Genomic DNA, 20,320 nt, shown 5'->3' on the forward strand with positions numbered 1-20,320 from the left:
GGTGTTATTGATTTAGTTAGTGATTTAGAAAGTATATATCAGCTCTGAAATTGCTTATTTCCATGATCAGGAGCAGACTGTTTGGACAAAGACAAACCCGATTTTCTGAGGAGCTCACTTTACTGATATTCAGAAGCTCACTCGGCTTCCATATCAATATACAAAGATGACATTGAGAAAACAGGACACAGAACAGCCAGTGAGAAATACATGAATAATTAACTTCACTATTTACAGTCAGCTCCAGAATTATTGCTACCCTTTAAAAGGATGTGCAAAATGATTGTACTGCACTCAAACAGCTGGAGGAAATATCTAGTTTACTCAAACCCAAATCATTCTCATAAGAACTTAATATTTTCCCTTAAACCATATTCAAGGACTCAAGGATTTTTATTGTCATTCCAACACATGTACATGAGCTGGAACGACATTAAGTACCAAAGGTCCGGTTAAAACCACTCAAAAAAAAAAAAAACAGCTAACACACACACACACACATACACACACACACACACACACACACACACACACACACACACACACAGCTCACTAGAAGCATATTATATATATATATATATATATATATATATATATATATAAGCATATATATATATATATATATATATATATATATATATATATATATATATATATATATATATATATATGCGAACAAATCCACAACCTTTAAACTATTTAGCTTTTTTCATTTGCGCTCAGTCTCCAGGAACGCTGTTGTCGCCCTTTGACCATTTCCTGTTTCCTCAAGCTATAAATATATGATTACATATGTGGAAAATCCCTTTGCATTCCATTATATTGGGATAAAGCAAAAATCTTTGCAGTACAAAAGAGTCAGATAGTTCATTAATTCATTCATCTTCAGTAATCACTAGTCCTTAGTCAGGGTCATGGTAGATCTGGAGCTTCTCCTGGGAACACTGGGAGAACATGCACAGAAACTCCACACAGACAGTAATCCAAGCTCAGGACTTAACCAGGGATTCTGGAGCTGTGAGGCAGTAACACTACCCACTGCAACAATGTGCATCCCAGGGCAGATAATGGTTTTAATAATACATAAACAGTTAAAAGTACCATTGAGCACAATAAGAGCAGCATTTTTTTTTAATTGAAGGAATAAAACAATACATTGTGAAGCATAGGACATTACAATTTCCTTCCTTTTTGATTGTTTGATCAAACAATGGAGCAATTAAAAAAAATTAACAGATCTTTATCAATATTGTGTATCGATAGTTCTGCAGTTAACTGTACTTTTTCTATGCCTATTTTCAAGGCAAGTAACTAATATTTATGTAAACTACATTCAAGTTTCCACTTATCTCATTAGCAGCCATTTTGTCCAAAGTACTGAGTAACAACTTGGGTTCTTTGCTGCTGGTATTATGCTATTTCTTATGCTATCAGATCCCTCCTTGGTGCAGATAAAACAGCTATATTCCAAGCCTTTCTCCACTTCTCTTATCATGGACTATGCTATACCCAGCTCAGAGATAAAAATACTGAAGGTCCTGGCCTTCCAGGGTTAACCACGGCTCAGAACAAAGTATGAGGACAATACATTGTAAAGACCATACTGAATCCCGTGAGCTTCGACCTTGTTTTGCTGTATTTAATTCAGTTATTATTATCCCTCATTAACAATGAACCATTTGTGCATCTATTCAGCCCCAGTAATGGTTATTCTCGGATTTTATATGCTGTATATCCGGGCATTTAACTGTGAAAATCAGCTATGAACCGATGAAGTAAAACAATGTAAAATCTGTGAGAGACAGAATGATTTGTAGCAGTCTATCTGTATATATTGAGCTCAAGTACAGCACTATATCACTAGGTGAATACTGTGTCTTTCAATCATATTGAAATATTCTGTTGTCATTTTATTAGGAACACCTAGCTAATAGCTAAATGTTGTGGTTCTACTGGCCTTCAGAACAGCTTGAATTTGGCTTAGAGCCTGGATTCTATAATATGCTGCATGTGTTGTGCAGGACTGATTTACAGTGATTGTGTTACACTGAACTGCTGCACAGTCTTACCTTCTTACTCATCCATTTCTCAGCCCTGTGCACAGTGTTTCAGTGAGTAGCTAACATGTGCCAGGAAAACATTCATCACACTCCAACCACCAGCCTGTACTGTTGATACCAAACAGGAAGGCTCCATGGACTCATGCTTTTTGTGCCAATTTCTGCTACTTTATTTAGTATGATGCAAAAGGATCCTGGATTTGTCCAGCCAAGAATTTTGTGTTTCACTCTTTAACAGTCCAATTTTAATGCTCCAAATGGAGAAGCTTAAGGGCCAAGATAAAAAAAAAAAAATAAATAATAATAATAATAATAATAATAATAATAATAATAATAATAATAATAATAATTAATCACTTTGAGGTTCAGGGGAGGTTCCATTCTTAGTTTTTGGTTGTGCACACAGGGAGGTTCTACTCTTTTTTGTTTGCCAAAAACAATATGAAAGAAGGTGCTTTGGAAAGCTATGAGCACTAACATACAATGTTCACTATATACAACTAAGAATGAAGGACCAAAAAATAGAATTTGAACTATATATTTGCTCTTTCATAACGAGGTGTAACCAATTACACAACACTGAATATGAAAGTTTATCATATTTTTTTTTAGTAAATATGGGACTAGAAATTGTCTTAATTGACAGGAAAGGAGTGTTTACAGAATACACAGGATAAAGGTTATTTATTGTAATGAACTGACCTGAGTATCTGTATTGAGAGATTTGACCTCATGTGTAATTCATATACCTAAATAATCTTTACTCTTATTTTCATTGTATATGTATATGATTACCATAAATAGTATACATGTCATGTGTGATTATGTGAGTAATATGTTATCACACATGAAAAACATGATCATTTCAGTATGCCCTTATTCCTTGGCACTATACATGTGAACTCAATTAAAGATATGTTAAATCATATTTAATACCCACATGTGGAAAAAAAAATGTGTGAAGCAACATGTAAAGTGTCTGAAAATCATGTGTAAATTGGCGTGACTTGTCTGTAAGAGTAGTAGATGGAGAATCTTCATTTTTAGAGAAATATTCACTTGTCGTCTGATATAGGATCCAGAAATAAGATCCAAAAGTAAGTACACTGATTAGATATGATCAAATTAAGTATTGAGTTAACTGTGAGTGAGCATGAGTGTGAAGGTGTTTTAAAGAAGAGGCTATTCCACCAGGTGGCGACATACAACATTTATTTATCCATCCATCCATCCATCCATCCATTTTCTATACCGCTTATCCTACACGGTCGTGGGGAACCTGGAGCCTATCGCAGGGAGCATAGGGCACAGGGTGTGGTACGCCTTGGACGGGGTGCCAATCCATCGCAGGGCATAATCACATACACATTCACAAACAAGCCTACCATGCATGTCTTTGGACTGGCGGGAGGAAACCAGAGTACCCAGAGGAAACCCCCACAGCCCGAAGAGAACATGCAAACTCCACATGCACAGGGCCAACCCTGGAGATGTGAGGCGAGCATGCTAACCACTAAGCCACTATGCATGCACGTTTATTTGTTTTAATATCAAATCGCATAAGATATAAGAACAGCAACACCACAAAATTGGTACTTGAATCAAATTTATAGCAGCTAAAAAAAAAAAGTATGGAGTTTGCTCTGTAATTATTTGTTTTTTATTTTTCATGTCTAAGTAAATGTTAAGAATGAGAAACTGTTATCGACACATTTGCTTAGACAATTATTTTTCAATCCAGAAGTAAATGTTAGGGATTTCTCTGGCAAGAAATGTATAAGAAAAATCTATCTATCTATCTATCTATCTATCTATCTATCTAAATATATATAAACATGTATGACAGCTACAATAAATAAAGAAGCCAAAAAAACATTGTGATGTTTATAAAAGCACTTTAAGCCTTTCTTGTTATTCTCCAATCTAAATGGGGCATTGAATTAAATCTATTAAAAACAAGATTACATTTGAGGATGATTGTGGAAAAATGTGTGTACTATATTTGCCCATTAAAATCACAATATTCCCAATGTACATAATATCCGAATCTTTTTGTGAGAAGTAGCATCACGCAAAATCAATTTAAAGTTAGTATTTGCGTCCTGGCAAACAAAATGGAAAAATTTCCAATAAGGAGACAAAGGGACAATCAACAGCAACAAAAACGAAAAGAAAAGAAAAAGATGATGCAGAGTTTACAAAAAGAAAACTTGCTTCGGCGGGTGACGTCATTTCTGTGCGACTCCTCGGCTTTCTCGTAGCTGAGTGAAGTTGGCAGGCTGTGTGTGTTTTAGGGGAAAGACATGACTGCTGTTGAGCGAGCTTTGAAAACCCATTTCGGGTTTGAAAAGTTCCGATCACAGCAGCAAGAGAATGTCGTTAAAGCGGTGATGAAAGGTAAGCCTTCAGAAACCGGTTTTGTTTGGAAGATTACTATAGTTTTGGATGTTATTGAACTGGCTAGCTAGTTTGAATTGTCGCAGCTCACCACATCGGCATTTGTCCTGATACATCTTCTGAATGTTTTGGACGTTTAAAGCTTACATCACTGCTTTTGAAGATAATAGATTATAACAGTTTAAACCTGGTTTCACGTGACAGTAGTCTAAAAGCGCTAATCTACTGTCGTTATCCCTTTAAACGCAGGTGACAGGGATGTGTTTGTGTGCATGCCAACCGGGGCAGGGAAGTCTCTGTGCTACCAGCTTCCTGCAGTGCTGGCCACTGGCATCACCCTGGTCATATCTCCTCTGATTGCACTTATACAGGTAAATGATTCTTTTTCTTTCTTTCTTTTCTTTGTTAAATAATGTAATATGGTGCGTTGTGATGCTGCATGTGCACTTTTGTCTAGTATTAGTATTAACCATTCATTTAAACATTGACAAATCATTTATTACGGTGTAGGAGCACTGCTTATTGTCTTATGTCAGGACCTTCAGGAGTGGTACTTGACGTGAGCACCCACTCAATCTTGGCATAACTTCAAATAATCTGACCACTAAAAACAACAAATAAGCATAACTTTCCTAGGATTTTTAGAATTGTTCATTAGTACGAATGTGTTCAAAGTGAAACTCATTACCATACCGTTTGATCATCTATGTGGTCTGACAGGTTATTCCTGCACTCTTTGATGAAGCGCAACATTCATGCATTCAATCATTCATATTGAGTAACTGCTTTATTCTGGTCAGTGTTGTGGTGGATCTAGAACCTATTCAGTGAACGAGGAGCAAGAGGTGGGAATGTACCCCGGATAGGATGACAGGCCATTGCAGGACACCTACACGCATACACACACACACACCTTCATACACACTCTCATTCACACCTTTGGGCAATTTTGCATAGCCAAATTAAGAGGGGGAGGAAACCGGAGAACCGGGAGGAAACTCACACAAGGATTAACCTGAGCTCAGGATTGTACTACTATCTCTGGAGCAGTAAGTTGGCAACACTTCCTGCTATGCCACTCAAAATTGCATCTACTGCACACTCTCACTTATTTCCTTTTTATTCATGAAAGTGATTACTCAGTGACAGCTTACTGCTAGTTCGCATTTTATTCTGTCCTTTCCTTCCTTGGTGTTATAGTACTGTGTGGTTCAGAGAAAAAAATTGAGTTGAAATTTACTGCTTTTGTACAGAAAATGTAGTCCACTACAAATTTCTGCATCATGCTTATGTGCTCTCTGTCTTCCCTTTGTCTTCCTGTCTTAGGATCAGATAGAGCACCTTAAAGCACTGAACATACCGGCATGTTCCATAAACTCGAAGCTCCCGTCTGGAGAGAGGAGACAGATCCTGGCTGACTTGCATGGTGAAAATCCTCAGCTCAAGCTCCTGTATATCACTCCTGAGATGGTGGCTTCTCCGGCCTTCCAGCCTTGCCTGAGCTCTCTGTGCTCCCGCAGGTTGCTAGCCTGCCTGGCAGTTGATGAAGCCCACTGTGTCTCCCAGTGGGGTCATGATTTCAGACCGGACTACCTGAAGCTGGGAGACCTGCGCGCCCGTCTGCCTGGTGTCCCCTGTGTGGCCCTGACAGCGACAGCACCCAGGCGGGTGCAGGAGGACATTGCACACTCACTGAGGCTGAGATCACCACTCACTTTTTCCACTCCAGTGTTTCGGAAAAACCTGAAGTACGACGTGATCTTTCGAGATCTGCTGCCTGACCCATATGTTCATCTGCATGCGTTTGCTAAGGAAGCGCTTGGGGGATACTCAGCTGAGAAGGTCAGACATTTTTTTTCTGTTATAAAATAATGGGTACATCAGTTTCTGAGAACTTCAGAAAAAAGCTATTGCCATAGTTGTGGGATTATTAAGTCATCGCAGGCTGAAGAGATGCACAGATTTAGTCTTCAGCTCAACTAAACTGTAAATTGTAAACATTTTTAAAAAGTTTACATGCACATTTTCTTATTGATTGCTGTGTGTACCATATATTTCCTAGAAAAATAAGACTGATATAAACTTTTCTAGGGTCTACATCTTAACTAAAACAGCAGCTACTGGGTCACGCACACACACTCACACGCCAGTGGTAGCAGAGCTGCCATGCAAGGCACTAACTTGCCATCGGGAGCAACTTGGGGTTCAGTGTGTTGCCCAACAACACTTTTTATGTGATTATCTCATTACAATGGCACTTGTAAAGGGGAGGGATATATTAGGCAGCAAGTGAACAGTCCGGTCTCAAAGTTCCTGAAAACGGCAGGTCTTGTGGGGTGTTCCCAGTATGCTGTGGTTAGTACCTACCAAAAATGGTCAGGAAGGACATCCAATGAACCAACGACAGGGTCATGGGTGCCCAAGGTTCATTTATGTACGTGCTGAGTGAAGGATAGCCCGTCTGGTCCAATCCCACAGAAGAGCTATTGTAGCACAAGCTGCTGAAAAAGTTAATGCTAGTTATGATAGAAAGGTGCAGGAACACAAAGTGCATCACCCATTCTGACCCCTGTCCACCGCCGAATGCACCTACAATGTGCACATGAGCATCAGAACTGGACTATGGAGCAATAGGAGAAGGTGGCCTGGTCTGATAAATCACATTTTCTTTTACATCATGTGGATGGCCATGTGCGTATGTGTCGCTTACCTGGAGGAAGAGATGGCACCAGGATGCACTATGGGAATACAGGACTTAAAGGGTCTGCTGCTAACGTCTTGGTGCCAGATACCACAGCACACCTTCAGAGGTCTTGTGCAGTCCATGCCTCGACAGGTCAGAGCTGATTTGTAGGTACAAGGGAGACCTACACAATATCAGGCCAGTGGTTTTAATGTTATGGCTTTAATGTTTAGATAATAATCCTCAGGGTTACCAGGTCTGACAATCTAATTAGACTCTAATGCTGTATTTAGTTATTTATTAAATTGCAAAAACACTTGCTAGGTGCACCTGGGTATTTATAATAATCGAGAAATTGCTGTTTTAACTTTCTAGTGATCTCTTGCTTTGAGTGAATTTAGGGCTTTAGGCTACCTCTTCCATACAAGTGTCATATCTTGCACAGACATATCAAATACTGCCCACTTCCAGTATTATTTACCTATCCTGGGCACTGTTCTGTATACGTCACTTAAAAATAAAAAATGAGATGACGTATGCAAAATTTCTGAATCATGATCATTCCAAATGGGTTAAAGAGCTTTTTTGATGGCATGTATGAACTTGATGAGTATCATGTCAAATCATCAACTTTTCAATCGGGCTAACCCAGTAATCCATGTTTGTCCTTTTCGATGTTTCTTTTGTGATATTCTTTGGTAGATTTTTGGCTCTGAATGTAAAGCAGCCCTCAGCTGCGGTGCTCAAACTCCAATGCTTAGTTAGAGATTGTACTTGCTTAAACTGACTCTAGCAGTTTGGTTTTTCTAGTGCACAATGCTGCTTTTTGCTCTACACCAAACTTAGTCATGCAGCTGTCATTTTTGAGGTCAGACTGTTATTCTGACATCCCACATATTTGAGGTATCACTTTCTGAATAGTCAGGGTACATGGAGAGCCTGCAATGGCTTCCTTGATGATTATTGGAGGATTTTCAAAATGGACTTTACAGGTTAACCTTGGTACTTTGCTAGTGATCAAATTATGAAATAATCCAGTCCTCAGACTTCTCAAGCCTTCAGCTACCTTCAGTATTCTAAAACTGCAGATAGGTACATCCACTATTGTTGCCTTGGACATTAGGATGTAATATATTCACAATATTGGTCCTTTTCATGGTGTCCAGAGAAACTCAGGTTCATCACCTCAAAGCTGTACTATAGGAATTCCTCAGGGGTCAGTACTTAGTCTGCTCTTGTTGTTCTTATACACTAAATAACTGGACTCCATGATGAGATCTCACAGCTTTTCTTACCACTACTACAGCTGTCTTTTCCTCCATCCACATTCCAGATCTTGCTCAAATCACCACTGATATACCTACAGTCGATCCAATACGCACAGCTAAGCTGTTTTAGTGTGATTCCACTTTTCAGCTTCTTTGATCACTTTATATAAAGCACCACACCCTACATCATAAGAATACCATCTTTCCTGATTTCAGAATTTGCTCAGATTTTCATTCAAGCTCTATTTCTTTCTAGATTCAATTACTGCAAACATTTAAACAGAAATGTTTGTAGCATTCATAATGATACGACAAACAAATTAAGTTATTATTTGGGCCTATGTCTAGACATATGAATATTAGTCTTTCGTCAGAGGGTCTCTGAGAGCTCTTAAAAACCAATAACCTGTGTAATAAACTTCACATTAGACCAAATTTACATCAGTGGATAACACTTGTTCCTTCTATTTTAATAATTGCTAATAATTTGAACCTACAGAGAGGTAGGTAATCAAACTGTAATCAAATAATAGATGAACCTAGACAATGTTTAATATTGGGAAACTTCACTTCTGTTTGCTGAATAAACAAATTAAGTGTGAAGTGTTAAGTGTCTAATAAAAGTTATAGACAGTTTAAGATCTTAATATGTCCAACATAAACCCAGTTTATTGAAATGATTACGTACCATTTACATACCAGACACTTTGATAGGAATGCCTGTGTACCTGCTGGTTAATGCAATTATTCAATCAGGCATTCATGTGACAACAGCGCAAGGCAGAGCTTCAGTGATCTTAGCAATCTTGAACCAGGGCATTTCAAAAACCGTGAATCTCCTAGGATTTTCATGCAGTCTTAAGGGTTTACACAGAATGGTGCAGGAAACCAAAAAAACATCCATTGAGTAGCAGTTCTGTCAGCAAAATGCCTTGTTTGTTGAGAGAGTTCAGAGGTGACAGGAAGACTACAATCACTTAAATAGTCACTCTACAGCCATGGTGAGCAGAAAAGCATCTCCGAATGCACAACACATAAAACCTTGAAGCAAATTGACTACAACAGCAGAAGACCACATCGAGCACCACTCCTGTCAGCCAAGAGCAGGAATCTGAGGCTACTTTATTTACAGTGGGAACAGACTCACTGAGCAGTAGAAGATCAATTTTCCCCTTGCCATGATTGGATAATTGCATGAATAAGCAGGTGTACAGGCGTTCCTATTAAAGTGGCCAGTGTGTGTTTGTAAGTGTTCATTTTTAATGAAGTTTTTGTGTGTGTTAAAGGGTTGTGGGATTGTATACTGTCGCACAAGAGAGAGTTGTGAGGATGTCGCACACAGATTGACTAAACTTGGGATTTTGGCTAGGCCCTACCATGCAGGTAACTCATGAGAAATGTTTCATGGCAGAGTTTGTTTCCAAAACGTGTTATACGCCACACTTTGTTTTCAGCAACGTGACTGAATACTTACGGGTCATTTATATGTTTTAATTATATCTGTTTGCATTACAAGAAAATGTGATTGTTTAGAGGGCTAAAGATGAGGTTCTTCTCAATATACTATGGTTATCCTTTTAAGAAATTTGAAAATATCCCATAATTATTGTACAACTTTCACTATTAATGTAGACTGAACAGTTACTAGATCTTTTGATTATTGGGTTTTTCATTTGTGAGTAGGATTGAACATAAAGCATCAGAGGAACAAAGATCATTGAGAGAAAAAAATTGAAATGAAGTTATAACTCAGGTGAAGCACCCCTTCCAAATTAAAGTACAAATACATACACTACCGGTCAAAAGTTTAGACAGACTCATTCTTTATCTTTATTAATTTTCCCCCCACGTTTTATAATAATAATAAAGTCATCAAAACTCTGAAATAACATGAATGGAACTTTGGGAATTATGTTGTGATAAAAAATCCAAAATAAATCAAAAATAATTTAGTATTTTAGCATCTTCAATGTAGACACCCTTCTTGCCTGAATTTTCCAGAAATGTATTTTTGGCATTTTCTCAAACGATTTCTTGAAGAATCCCCCTGAGATGCTTTTTAAACAGTATTAAAGGAGCTCACACCTATACTGGACACTTATTGGCTGCTTTTCAGAAAATTTCACTCCAAGTCATCCATTTAAAAAATATATTTTTTGTAAATAAAATGTTCGTTTTCTAATGAAAGAAATGAAAATGTTGGCACAATTATATTTTTGTCTCAAACATTTAATCATACACTTTCAGATCAAAAGGTTTTTAAGATCATGAGAAACATTTCACTCAAGTGTCTCTAAACTTTTATCCGGTAATGTGTATATATAAACTCAATCACTAAATTCAAATCATTTTATTTACTCAAAGTTTCTTTTATTGTAGCACTGTTGATACTGTTGACTTATCTCTATACAAATGGACTCAGTTACAGGATATGGGATTAATTAAAGTGTTATTATTTGCTTAATAAAGCCCAAATTAGACGCTTGTGAAATGTTTATTCACTATGTACTAATCTTTATTTATCATGGCCTGTATTGCTACATGACTAGACAAAAGTTATAGGGAGTTGTAATAATGCACAATAAACACATCATTAAAAATCTACAGGGTCTGCATGGTAATAGGGTATACAAACTATTGAGCATGAATTAATATTTTTAATGACCATCTTAGACCTTTAGGCTCAAAGCATTGCCAAGTTTTTACTCATTTAAGAACGAGTAAAGAAAGCTGAATAAATCACTGATACGTTAATATGTAGTCCATTTTCTAAAGTAAAAGTTTAGTTATCACTCATGAAGGACTAAAAATGAATACATTTTCAGTAAACTGCAGTCATGTGACCCAACATAGAGGTTAAACATGGTCAAACAGGTCAAACATGGACATTTAGGTTATTAATTAATGCTCAATAGTTTGTACAGCACTGTTCTAATAATGTGTTTATAGCACATTATCACAACTAATGATGCATTTATTAGTCATTTGTATATAACTTATCTCCAGTTATGTAGCAATACAACCCTTGAATAAAGACTAATACAGACGGTTAAATTTGAGCTTTGTTAAACAAATAACAAGAACTTATGTGTTCTTTAAAATAGTGTTACCTATGATCCTTTAAAATGAGTATTGGTGGTAATGTGAGTCATCTTATTTTTTTTTATTATTCTATTAGGTTCAGATGTTTTTATACTGGTTATGGTTTTGAGATGTTCTGATTTTCTATCTATTGCTACTAATTATTTATTTTTATGTCAAAATTTATTCTAAATAAAAATAAAAAAATAGATATTTTAATCCAGTGATTGTTTGTTGTTTCTGATGGACATATAGATTTGCAAAAACTTGCCATGTGCTTAAATAAATTTTGCACGAAGGAATCATTTATAAACAAAACTTAAAATGACACGAGTCACTGTGATTTGGAATGAAACGCTTCACTTTTATTCTTAGGTTCCTTTTGGAAATACAAAAGATGCTGTTTTTATTGTTTTCATTCATGTCTGTGTGAGCAGGCCTGAAAGCAGGAGATCGCACTGATTCACAGGCTGATTGGATGGAAGGGAAGGTGCCTGTCATTGTGGCTACTGTCAGCTTCGGGATGGGTGTTGACAAGGCCAATGTGAGGTGAGTAATGATGATCTGTTTCTATCAGCAACAGATCATTTTGCATACAGTGTAACTTTCTTACTTACAATGCAATACTTCAAATTCATGATCCCATTTGTGGGAGCATGCTCATAGATATGTCCTGATGTGAGATATCTTTGTATCTCACAGGTTTGTAGCTCACTGGAACTTGGCTAAATCCTTGGCCAGTTATTATCAGGAATCGGGACGTGCTGGTCGTGACGGCCTGCCCTCTTCTTGCCGCATATACTACTCTCCCAGAGACCGAGACCAACTCCGCTTTCTCATCTGTAAAGAGATCACCCGCAAGCAGGCACGTAACACTGAAAACATTACACAGTGATTGGTGAATATTAGGTTATAGTTTAGATTACATGATGAAAAGGTTTAAGTTTGATACTTGTAAAACTCAGACAGCTTTCTTTAACCTGACTCAGTTTCCCTATTTCCCAGTAATGGATTCAATGCATGTCTTAAGTTAAGTGAAGTTCAAGCTCCTAAGTAGTGCAACTTTGAAAGTGTTCACTCCGGTGCTGAGAAATGACAAGACAGACTCCCGGTGAAACCACAGGGCTGTAGCCAGGAGTCTGAAAGAGCATATTTGGCCCTCCTCTCTGTGTCTGAGAGATGCTGTTATCCTGTCCCCTATTAATCAGAGTAAGACATGTCAATTGTGGGTGTCTGTGAACTAATGTGTATGGTACAGAGCTGCTATCTTTCCCACTAAACATGTTCAGCTGCTCTGTGATGCGGTTCCAAAAGATGTGAGCGTTTGCTTCAGCTGTCTCAGAGGAAAGAAGTATCAATTCAATTCAATTTGATTTTATTTATTTAACACTTTTAACAATGGACATTGTCACAAAGCAGCTTTGTAGAAATTTGGTTATAAATGGTGGCAATAAGAAAACCTTGAGAGGATCCAGATGAGTTAGTGCTAATTGTCTTAACAGGAACTTGAGCATGAGCATCATTATCGTTTTAACTTGAAGTATATTGTATTCAAACTGTTCAATGATGGAGACTGGGGCACAAACTGTTCCTAGTAATTGCAGTCCTAAGGCTATTCACCCTGACTGGTGGTGCTGTCATGAGATGGTGAGAATTGGCAATACTTAATCTTGGGGAAAACAGGGGGAAAAAATAATTTTCAAAATGTTGATAAAGGTATATTCAATGAAAACAGAAATCTGTACTGTGCTTTTCTGTATCACAGATAGGTTTTAGTGTCTCTTGGGCCTCACTGATCTATCCTAGTGCTTTGAACATCATATTTACACATGAAAGTTGAAACTGCCCACGCAAGTGGCTTTTTTTTTTTTATTGATGCAGAGTTTAGACTTCCAAATCGTATATACATTATATGGCCAAAATTTTGTGGAAACCTGATGAATCACCTCCATATTTTGGTTTGTTGAACATTTTATTCTCCTGATTTAGTCCCACTTTGCTGTTCTAATAACCTCCACTCTTCTGGGAAGGCTTTCCACTAGATTTTGGAGTGTGGCTGTGGGGATTTGTGCTCATTCAGCCATAATTGATATCTAGCAGTGATATCATGAGGAGGAGGCCTGGCCCACAGTTGGCGTTCCAGTTCATCCCAAAGGTGTTCAGTGGGGTTGAGGTCGGGGTCTGTGCAGGTCACTTGAGTTCTTCTACATCAACCTTGGCAAACCATGTGTGCGTGGACCTTGTTTTGTGAACAAGGGCATTGTCATGCTAGAATATGTTTGGGCCCCTTAGTTGCAGTAAAGGGAAATCTTAATGCTACAGCATATAAATACATTTTAGACAATTGTGTGGTTCAGACTTTGTGGTAACAGTTTGTTGAAGACTTACTTATGGGCGTGATAGTCAGGTGCTAGTGTATGGGAGTGTAGAGGCTCAGTGATTCATTGTTGTTAAATTTAGGCAATGAAATCCATATGGTCCTCCACATGCTCATTTTCAGACTTGCAGTCTTCCTAGTTGGTCTTTTATAGTTTAATACAGTTCCATGCCTGGAATCTAACAGGCTTTTCTGGCCAGTCCTTTAATGCTTTATAAACAACTTGGGGAATAAAAGGTTCTTAATATTCAATGTATGTTTTAGACTTGTAGTTTGGATGTCACTTGTGTTATTGAGTGTTTTTGAAATGTTTCATCAAACAAGCCCTTTCTTTCAGGAGAAACGAGGGTCGGAGAAAGAACAGGACAAAGCACCTTTGCTGGACTTTGAGGCCATGGTTGCTTTCTGTGAACAAGAGGGGTAAGATTTCATACACTAAAGACAGTTTAAACTTTGCAGTTAACAGGTTTGTATTTATTGAGTGTCATATAGATTTACATAAAAGAGAGGAACATGTTTTATTATAAATTGCTTAAATTATTAATACTTAAAGGTGCTACATGTAAGATTCAGTGAGAAATATTTGACTTTGTGTTTTTGATCAGTATGGAGACATTTAACAATAGTCATGACCACACTGATTGTATTTTGAAAAAATTCCATATGAGATGAGGTATAATTTGTTTAATGTTTCTCATTTATGCTTTAGACGTGGTTCTTTGGAGATCTTATGTCCACGTTATGGATTAGTTGTAAAAACTAAATCTTACTTGTAGTTCCAATCTTAGTACTTTAGTCAAATAATAAAAAAATACATTGAATAAATACAGAATTGCATTGGCTGTGCTGTTCATCCCAACCATTGCCCACGTTTCTTTCATTTACATTTCCTCATTTGGTTGAAGCTTTTATTTAAAGTGACAGTTGAGAAATGAATCCAACTGAGCAAGTGATGGTTAACGTCTTGCTCATGGACCCATTAGTGGCAGCTTGGTCATTGTGGGATTTAAACTCAAGACCCTCTGATCTATAGCCCACAGCCATAACCACCGAGCCGCCACTTCCTGTTCCAGTTGGCTTGTATAGGTTTGACAATCCTTCCCTGATCCATTGCTCTCCTACATACCTAATAGGTATAGTACAGATTACATTTGTGAGATTATTCACAAGCATCACATAAACGTTAAAGAGTAAAAGCGACATTTGCAGTTTTAGTTCATTCTGTATACTCTGAAGTTCTTTGAGTTGACACCAGAGGGCTGACAAGACCATGCTCTCCCCTCAGACTTTATTTCCTTTTTATTTTTTTTACTGTGTCATGGAGGCAGGCATGAAAAGGCCCAATGCAAAAACTATTTTCCCCAAAGCTTTTGTAGTGACCTCTCTTTGTCCATTCTTTTCTCTGTCCCTCTTTAACTGTGTGGTATCTCTCCATGGTTGACTGAACTGTAGAGATGGTTCAGAGGACAGAGTCGTTATTTCTTGGCTTTTGTCCACAGCTACAACAGCACTGTGCACAAGCAAACACCACCAAAGCCAGGAATGTCACTGAAAAAAAACAACACAACTATTCAATATTTTCTCCCTCAAATAGGAAAGCAAATAAAGTTAAATAAAAGGAGTTGGTGTTTTTGGATTTCAGGCCATATCTATCAACACAATATTCTTGATTTCAAAAGGACTTGGACAACCTGTGCTTCAGCACATTGGGTGAGAAATGACAGACACCCACAGTGCCTGTAATTTCTCACCCAAAGTGTCATGGCAGAGAGTGAAATCTATGAGAATGCATTACTGTGCAGTGCCTCTGGCAGTTTCATAAAATGCCATTTTTCCAGGCTGTCAGATTGGTACATCTCGGTCTGTATAGTTCATAGCAAAAATATAAAATAAGACTCTAAAAATCTGCCATCAGCTCTTCTCCTATTTCTCATTCTGTTCTGAGAGCAAACTTATTTTGATTGTATTTTTATATAGTTTCATCTGTTACTAATCATCAGTGTGGCTTCCCACTTGTTCCATTTATTGAAATAAATGCATTTCCATTTGTGTGGGGGGGTGGGGGTGGGGGGGACCCCTGGGATGTCACTGTGGCTGAATTCTGCTAGTAATATACTTCGGCTTCTCTACATTCAGAAAGCTTAATTATATTTTACCAAAACAAAATATTATGTTTCTTTCTAACCTTGACTTGGCGTCTACATGCACCATGTGGTGTAAGGCCACCTAAAGGTAGTCAGTGACTGTAACGTCTTACTACGTACTACTACTTGATAATTACATTGAAGGAGCAGCTAAATATTTGAGTGTCTCAATATCCAGAGCTATTTAATATAACCATGAAGACATCAAACTTGTTTTTTGTCCAACCTAAAATGGCCCAGGAATCGGTCCTCAAAGAACCTAATGCATCCATTTTCGTGCCATTTTCATGTTTTCTCCCATCTTCTCCAAAGGACAGCCAAACCCAGAAATTTTTTTGTTGGTGATTTTGACACATGCTGGATTTAGAAACTTAGCTCTAGCTCTATGAACAATCTTTGTTTACTTTAAATTTTACATGGTTTGTTGACTAAACTGTGGTGGTTAGGTTTGGCACCATTATGGATTTTGCATTGAGGTTTTATCTGAATGCATCCATGAAGTAGCCTGCTAAATATAGATTGCCCACATGAGAGAAATTAAATTAGAACACACCCAAAGTCGTGTATATATATCTACTCGATATCCAGCAGATGTGTTAAAAAAAATATTTCAAACACGTGGCACTTACAAACAAAGAGGAGGAGGATGAGGAAGCCTCCTACGTCGATGGAGTTTGCTTCAGGTAGAGTCTGTAGCTTGGTCCAAATCTTTTGGAGGATATCAAGTACCTCCTGTTTGGCATCCATTCTCTCGGCTGGTCACAGCTGTCAGTAACAAGTAGACAGTATTCGGATCAGTGCGCTGACTCCGTTCCTAATCTGGATGGCCTCCTGCCAAAAACAGAGTTTACTGTCGGTGTCATTTATAGTCTGACATGACCCCAGTAGAAATTCAGGCTTAACTTGGAACCCTCACTCACTGCATACCACACCTAAATGTGTCCTTTGAATTCACATCATGTCATATGTGTCATATGTCATGTGGTCAACAGATCGAGCACACTTCCTACAAACGTGGCTTTTCTGTGCATCTGCAGACATGTGCTGCTTCAGCCAAACAGAAGAGAACCCGATGGTTAAACCCATGTAGGCCTATCATCCAACATGCTTTTTTGGGACTTCTTGTGGTGGAGTGAGTTGGGTGTAGTCCATAAGGGTGTATATCACTGGGTGCGGTTGCCACAGTGTGGAGAAAAAGGACTCTAAAGGGGGATACAGCTTTTTCAGTTCAAAGACCACAGGCTTCTAGTTGTTGCTTTTGATCTAAGATGTAGGTGTTGTGGAACGTAATCCAACTCCATATTCAAAACTGACTTTACAACGATTTGGATAGATTGGATGTCATCACAGTGCAACATTAAGGGTTGAGATAAAAAGGGATAAGAGCTGTGTTTGTACTGGTTTAACAACCAGGTTAAAGGAAGAGGTTTAGCACATAACTATGTAAACATAGTTTTATGACATTTAGTTTGTAAGTATAAAAATGTAGTATGTAAAAGTTTAGTATTGAGTGCTGTGAAAATGTCTTTGTTTTTGTGTATTTATCTTTATTGAAGCAAAATTAAAGTTATCCAACACCTATCACCCATGTGAAAAACTAATTGTCCCCTTAAACTTAAAATCTGGTTGTGCCACCTTTAGCAGCAATAACTGCAACCAAAAGCTTCTAATAACTGAAGATCAGTCTTTCAGTTAGGACTAGGACTTACTCCTATGCTTTGGATCATTGTCTTGCTGCATAATCCAGTTTTGCTCGAGTTTCAACTTACAGACTGAAGACTGAACATTCTCCTTTAGTATTTTCTGGCAGAGAGCAGAATTCATGTTTCCCTTGATTATTGCAAGTTGTCCAGGCCCTGAAGCAGCAAAGTATCCCCACACCATCACACTTCCTCCACCATGCTTGAGTGTAGTTATGATGCTCATTTTGTGGAATTCTGTGTTTGGTTTATGCAAGATGTAATGGGGTCCCTGTCTTGCACACAGTTCCACTTTCGGCTCATCAATCCACAGAATATTCTCCCAAAAGGTTTGAGCATCATCAGAGTGTGTTTTGGCAAAATTCAGACGAGCCTTAATGTTCTTCTGGGTTAGCAGTGGTTTTCAACCCACTACTCTTCCATGGATGTCTTTTGTCCAGTGTCTTGAACAGTGACCTTTATTGATGCAAGAGAGGCCTGTAGGTTCTTTCATGATGTCCTTGACACTCTTGTGGCTTTCTGGATGATTTGTTGCAGTGCTCCTGGGGGAATTTTGGAAGGTCGGCCATTTCTGGGAAGGTTCATTACGGTGACAAGTTTTTCCATTTGGACATAATTGTTCTCACTGTGATTCTTTGGAGTCCCAGGGCCTTTGAAATAGCTTTGTAACCCTTCCCAGACTGATGTATTTCAATCACCTTCTTCCTAATTTCTGGAATTTCTTTCAATTTTGGCATAGTGCATTACTGGGTAAGACCTTTTAACCATCTTCCTGCTGTATAAAAAGTTCTATTTAAGTGTTGATTTGATTGAAAAGGGTTTGCAGTAATCAGGCCTGGTTGTGTCTTTAGCTTACAAAACAGTATGTAAAGGTTTAGTATACAAGTATGTAGCGTAGCATGTAAAGAGAGTATGTAAAGATTTGTTTAGTTTGTAAGCATGCAGCTATTATGTAAACAGTTAGTTTGTAAGTAAACATAATTAAAAAGTTTAGTCTAAGTAAATGTTGTACAGTGCCCTCCACTAATATTGGCACCCTTGGTAAATATGAGCAAAATAAAGCTGTGAAAAATTGTCTTTTGTTTAACCTTTTGATATTTTGCTAAAAGAAATTCACAAAAATACTCTGCTCTCATGGATATCAAACAATTGCAAACAAAACACAGGTTCATCAAAATAAACTTTGTTAAATATAGGTGTACAACAATTATTGATCTTGAATTATTGATATTTTACATTTTTTTATTACACCTGGGTGACTATGAACAGTAAATTGTTCAACCATGACTTCCTGTTTCACAGTGGTGAAATATGAGGTAACACACAGTAAACGCAGTAATATGATAAAAGTTTAGTCTGTAAGTAAAGTATTTTGTAAAGGTTTAGTCTGTAAGTAAACGTAATACATAAAGATTTAGTCTGTAAGTAAACATAATATGTAAAGGATAGCATTTACAAGTGCTTTGCACATAGTTTACATTTGTACTTAATTGCGGGTGTGGCCGTGAACAGATTCCGGTCAACTGACTCAGCCACCCTATTTTGGCTTTTCTATTCCCACACCCTGTGTGTTTTTCTAAGGTTGTTTTTTTTTTTTTGTTCTGTTTGAACAGTGATGGACAGGCGTTGGACTTTAGAAGGTTATGCATCAACACAGTTGGACAAGAATAGTTGTAGGAATATTGTAGTGCATTCCTTGTCTGAATGGCATGCAGCAGGTGTTTGAAATTAGTCAGTCTTGTACAAGGAATTTAAGTGTCATTTCTTCTTTAACCAGTCTTCAAGCACATACAGACGTTATCTTTCTAACATGTGAATTAGGCGTGAATTAGGTGTGACTGACTTTGTGCAGCATTGCCTTAACAAGTCTTACCAGTTTGCATTAACAAAACGAGATCCTCTCTTACCTGAGGGGAAAATAATGTACTGCCCCTTTTCCCTTGCTCCAGTTCCAGTAGTAGATTAGGGAATTCCTCAAGCAGCCTGGCTGACTGTTTAACTCCTCCACAGAGTTGCGTACAGGCTGCCTTTTCACTGCTGTCCAGTCTTGTTTCCCTTGTTATGCTTGTCTCATTCTGAATGTTTTTGTTCTTCTTTTTCTCAGTTTATTGCCTTCTCTTTCTGTACTTGTTCGTTGCAGGCAGTTATCCAAGTGCTGTCACACAGATAAGGCTGTTGCTGTTCTGTTGAGTGACTAACTACTTAACATGCATACGAGTTGTATTTTTCAGCCTGGACCCCCGCCCCCCCCCTCCCCTTCATAGCCAGAAGTCAGCTTTAGGTCTTCTTTATGTTCTCTCCACAAGAGACTGCCTCTCTCTCTCTCTCTCTCTGTCTTTCTGTCTGTTTTTGTCCTGCCTCTCTTTCTCTGTTTACCTCTCTCACCCCCACACACCCCCTTTTGTCTCAGCAGGACTGCCTACTTCTCCTCCCCTCCGATCACCCTGGAAACTCTCCTTTTCCTTTTTTTTTTTTCTTCCCTTCTCCTCCGTTAATTCAAAAACTATTCTAGCAGTGTAAGAGTGTGGTTGTTGTTTGTTGCTTTCTGGACTGGGGTGCCTTTTTATTACAGCAGTGAAAAGTGTCTTTGCTACATTGCTTGGAATTAGG

The 20,320-nt window shown here is 38.0% G+C and overlaps 1 protein-coding gene across 1 annotated transcript in view; it reads left to right on the forward strand.

Annotated features, from left to right (window-relative positions):
• The first annotated feature begins 4,308 nt into the window (after positions 1-4,308).
• The window catches only part of recql5 (RecQ helicase-like 5), a 37,067-nt gene continuing 21,055 nt past the window's right edge, over positions 4,309-20,320 (forward strand). Inside the window, exons 1-7 of the mRNA XM_017494695.3 lie at positions 4,309-4,457; positions 4,707-4,828; positions 5,784-6,299; positions 9,695-9,791; positions 11,927-12,038; positions 12,192-12,354; positions 14,204-14,286. Coding sequence (XP_017350184.2) covers positions 4,364-4,457; positions 4,707-4,828; positions 5,784-6,299; positions 9,695-9,791; positions 11,927-12,038; positions 12,192-12,354; positions 14,204-14,286 — 1,187 coding nt within the window. The 5' untranslated portion in view covers positions 4,309-4,363. The remainder of the gene's footprint in view (positions 4,458-4,706; positions 4,829-5,783; positions 6,300-9,694; positions 9,792-11,926; positions 12,039-12,191; positions 12,355-14,203; positions 14,287-20,320) is intronic.

This window comes from Ictalurus punctatus, chromosome 2 (genome assembly GCF_001660625.3).
Source record: "Ictalurus punctatus breed USDA103 chromosome 2, Coco_2.0, whole genome shotgun sequence".
NCBI lineage: Eukaryota > Metazoa > Chordata > Actinopteri > Siluriformes > Ictaluridae > Ictalurus > Ictalurus punctatus.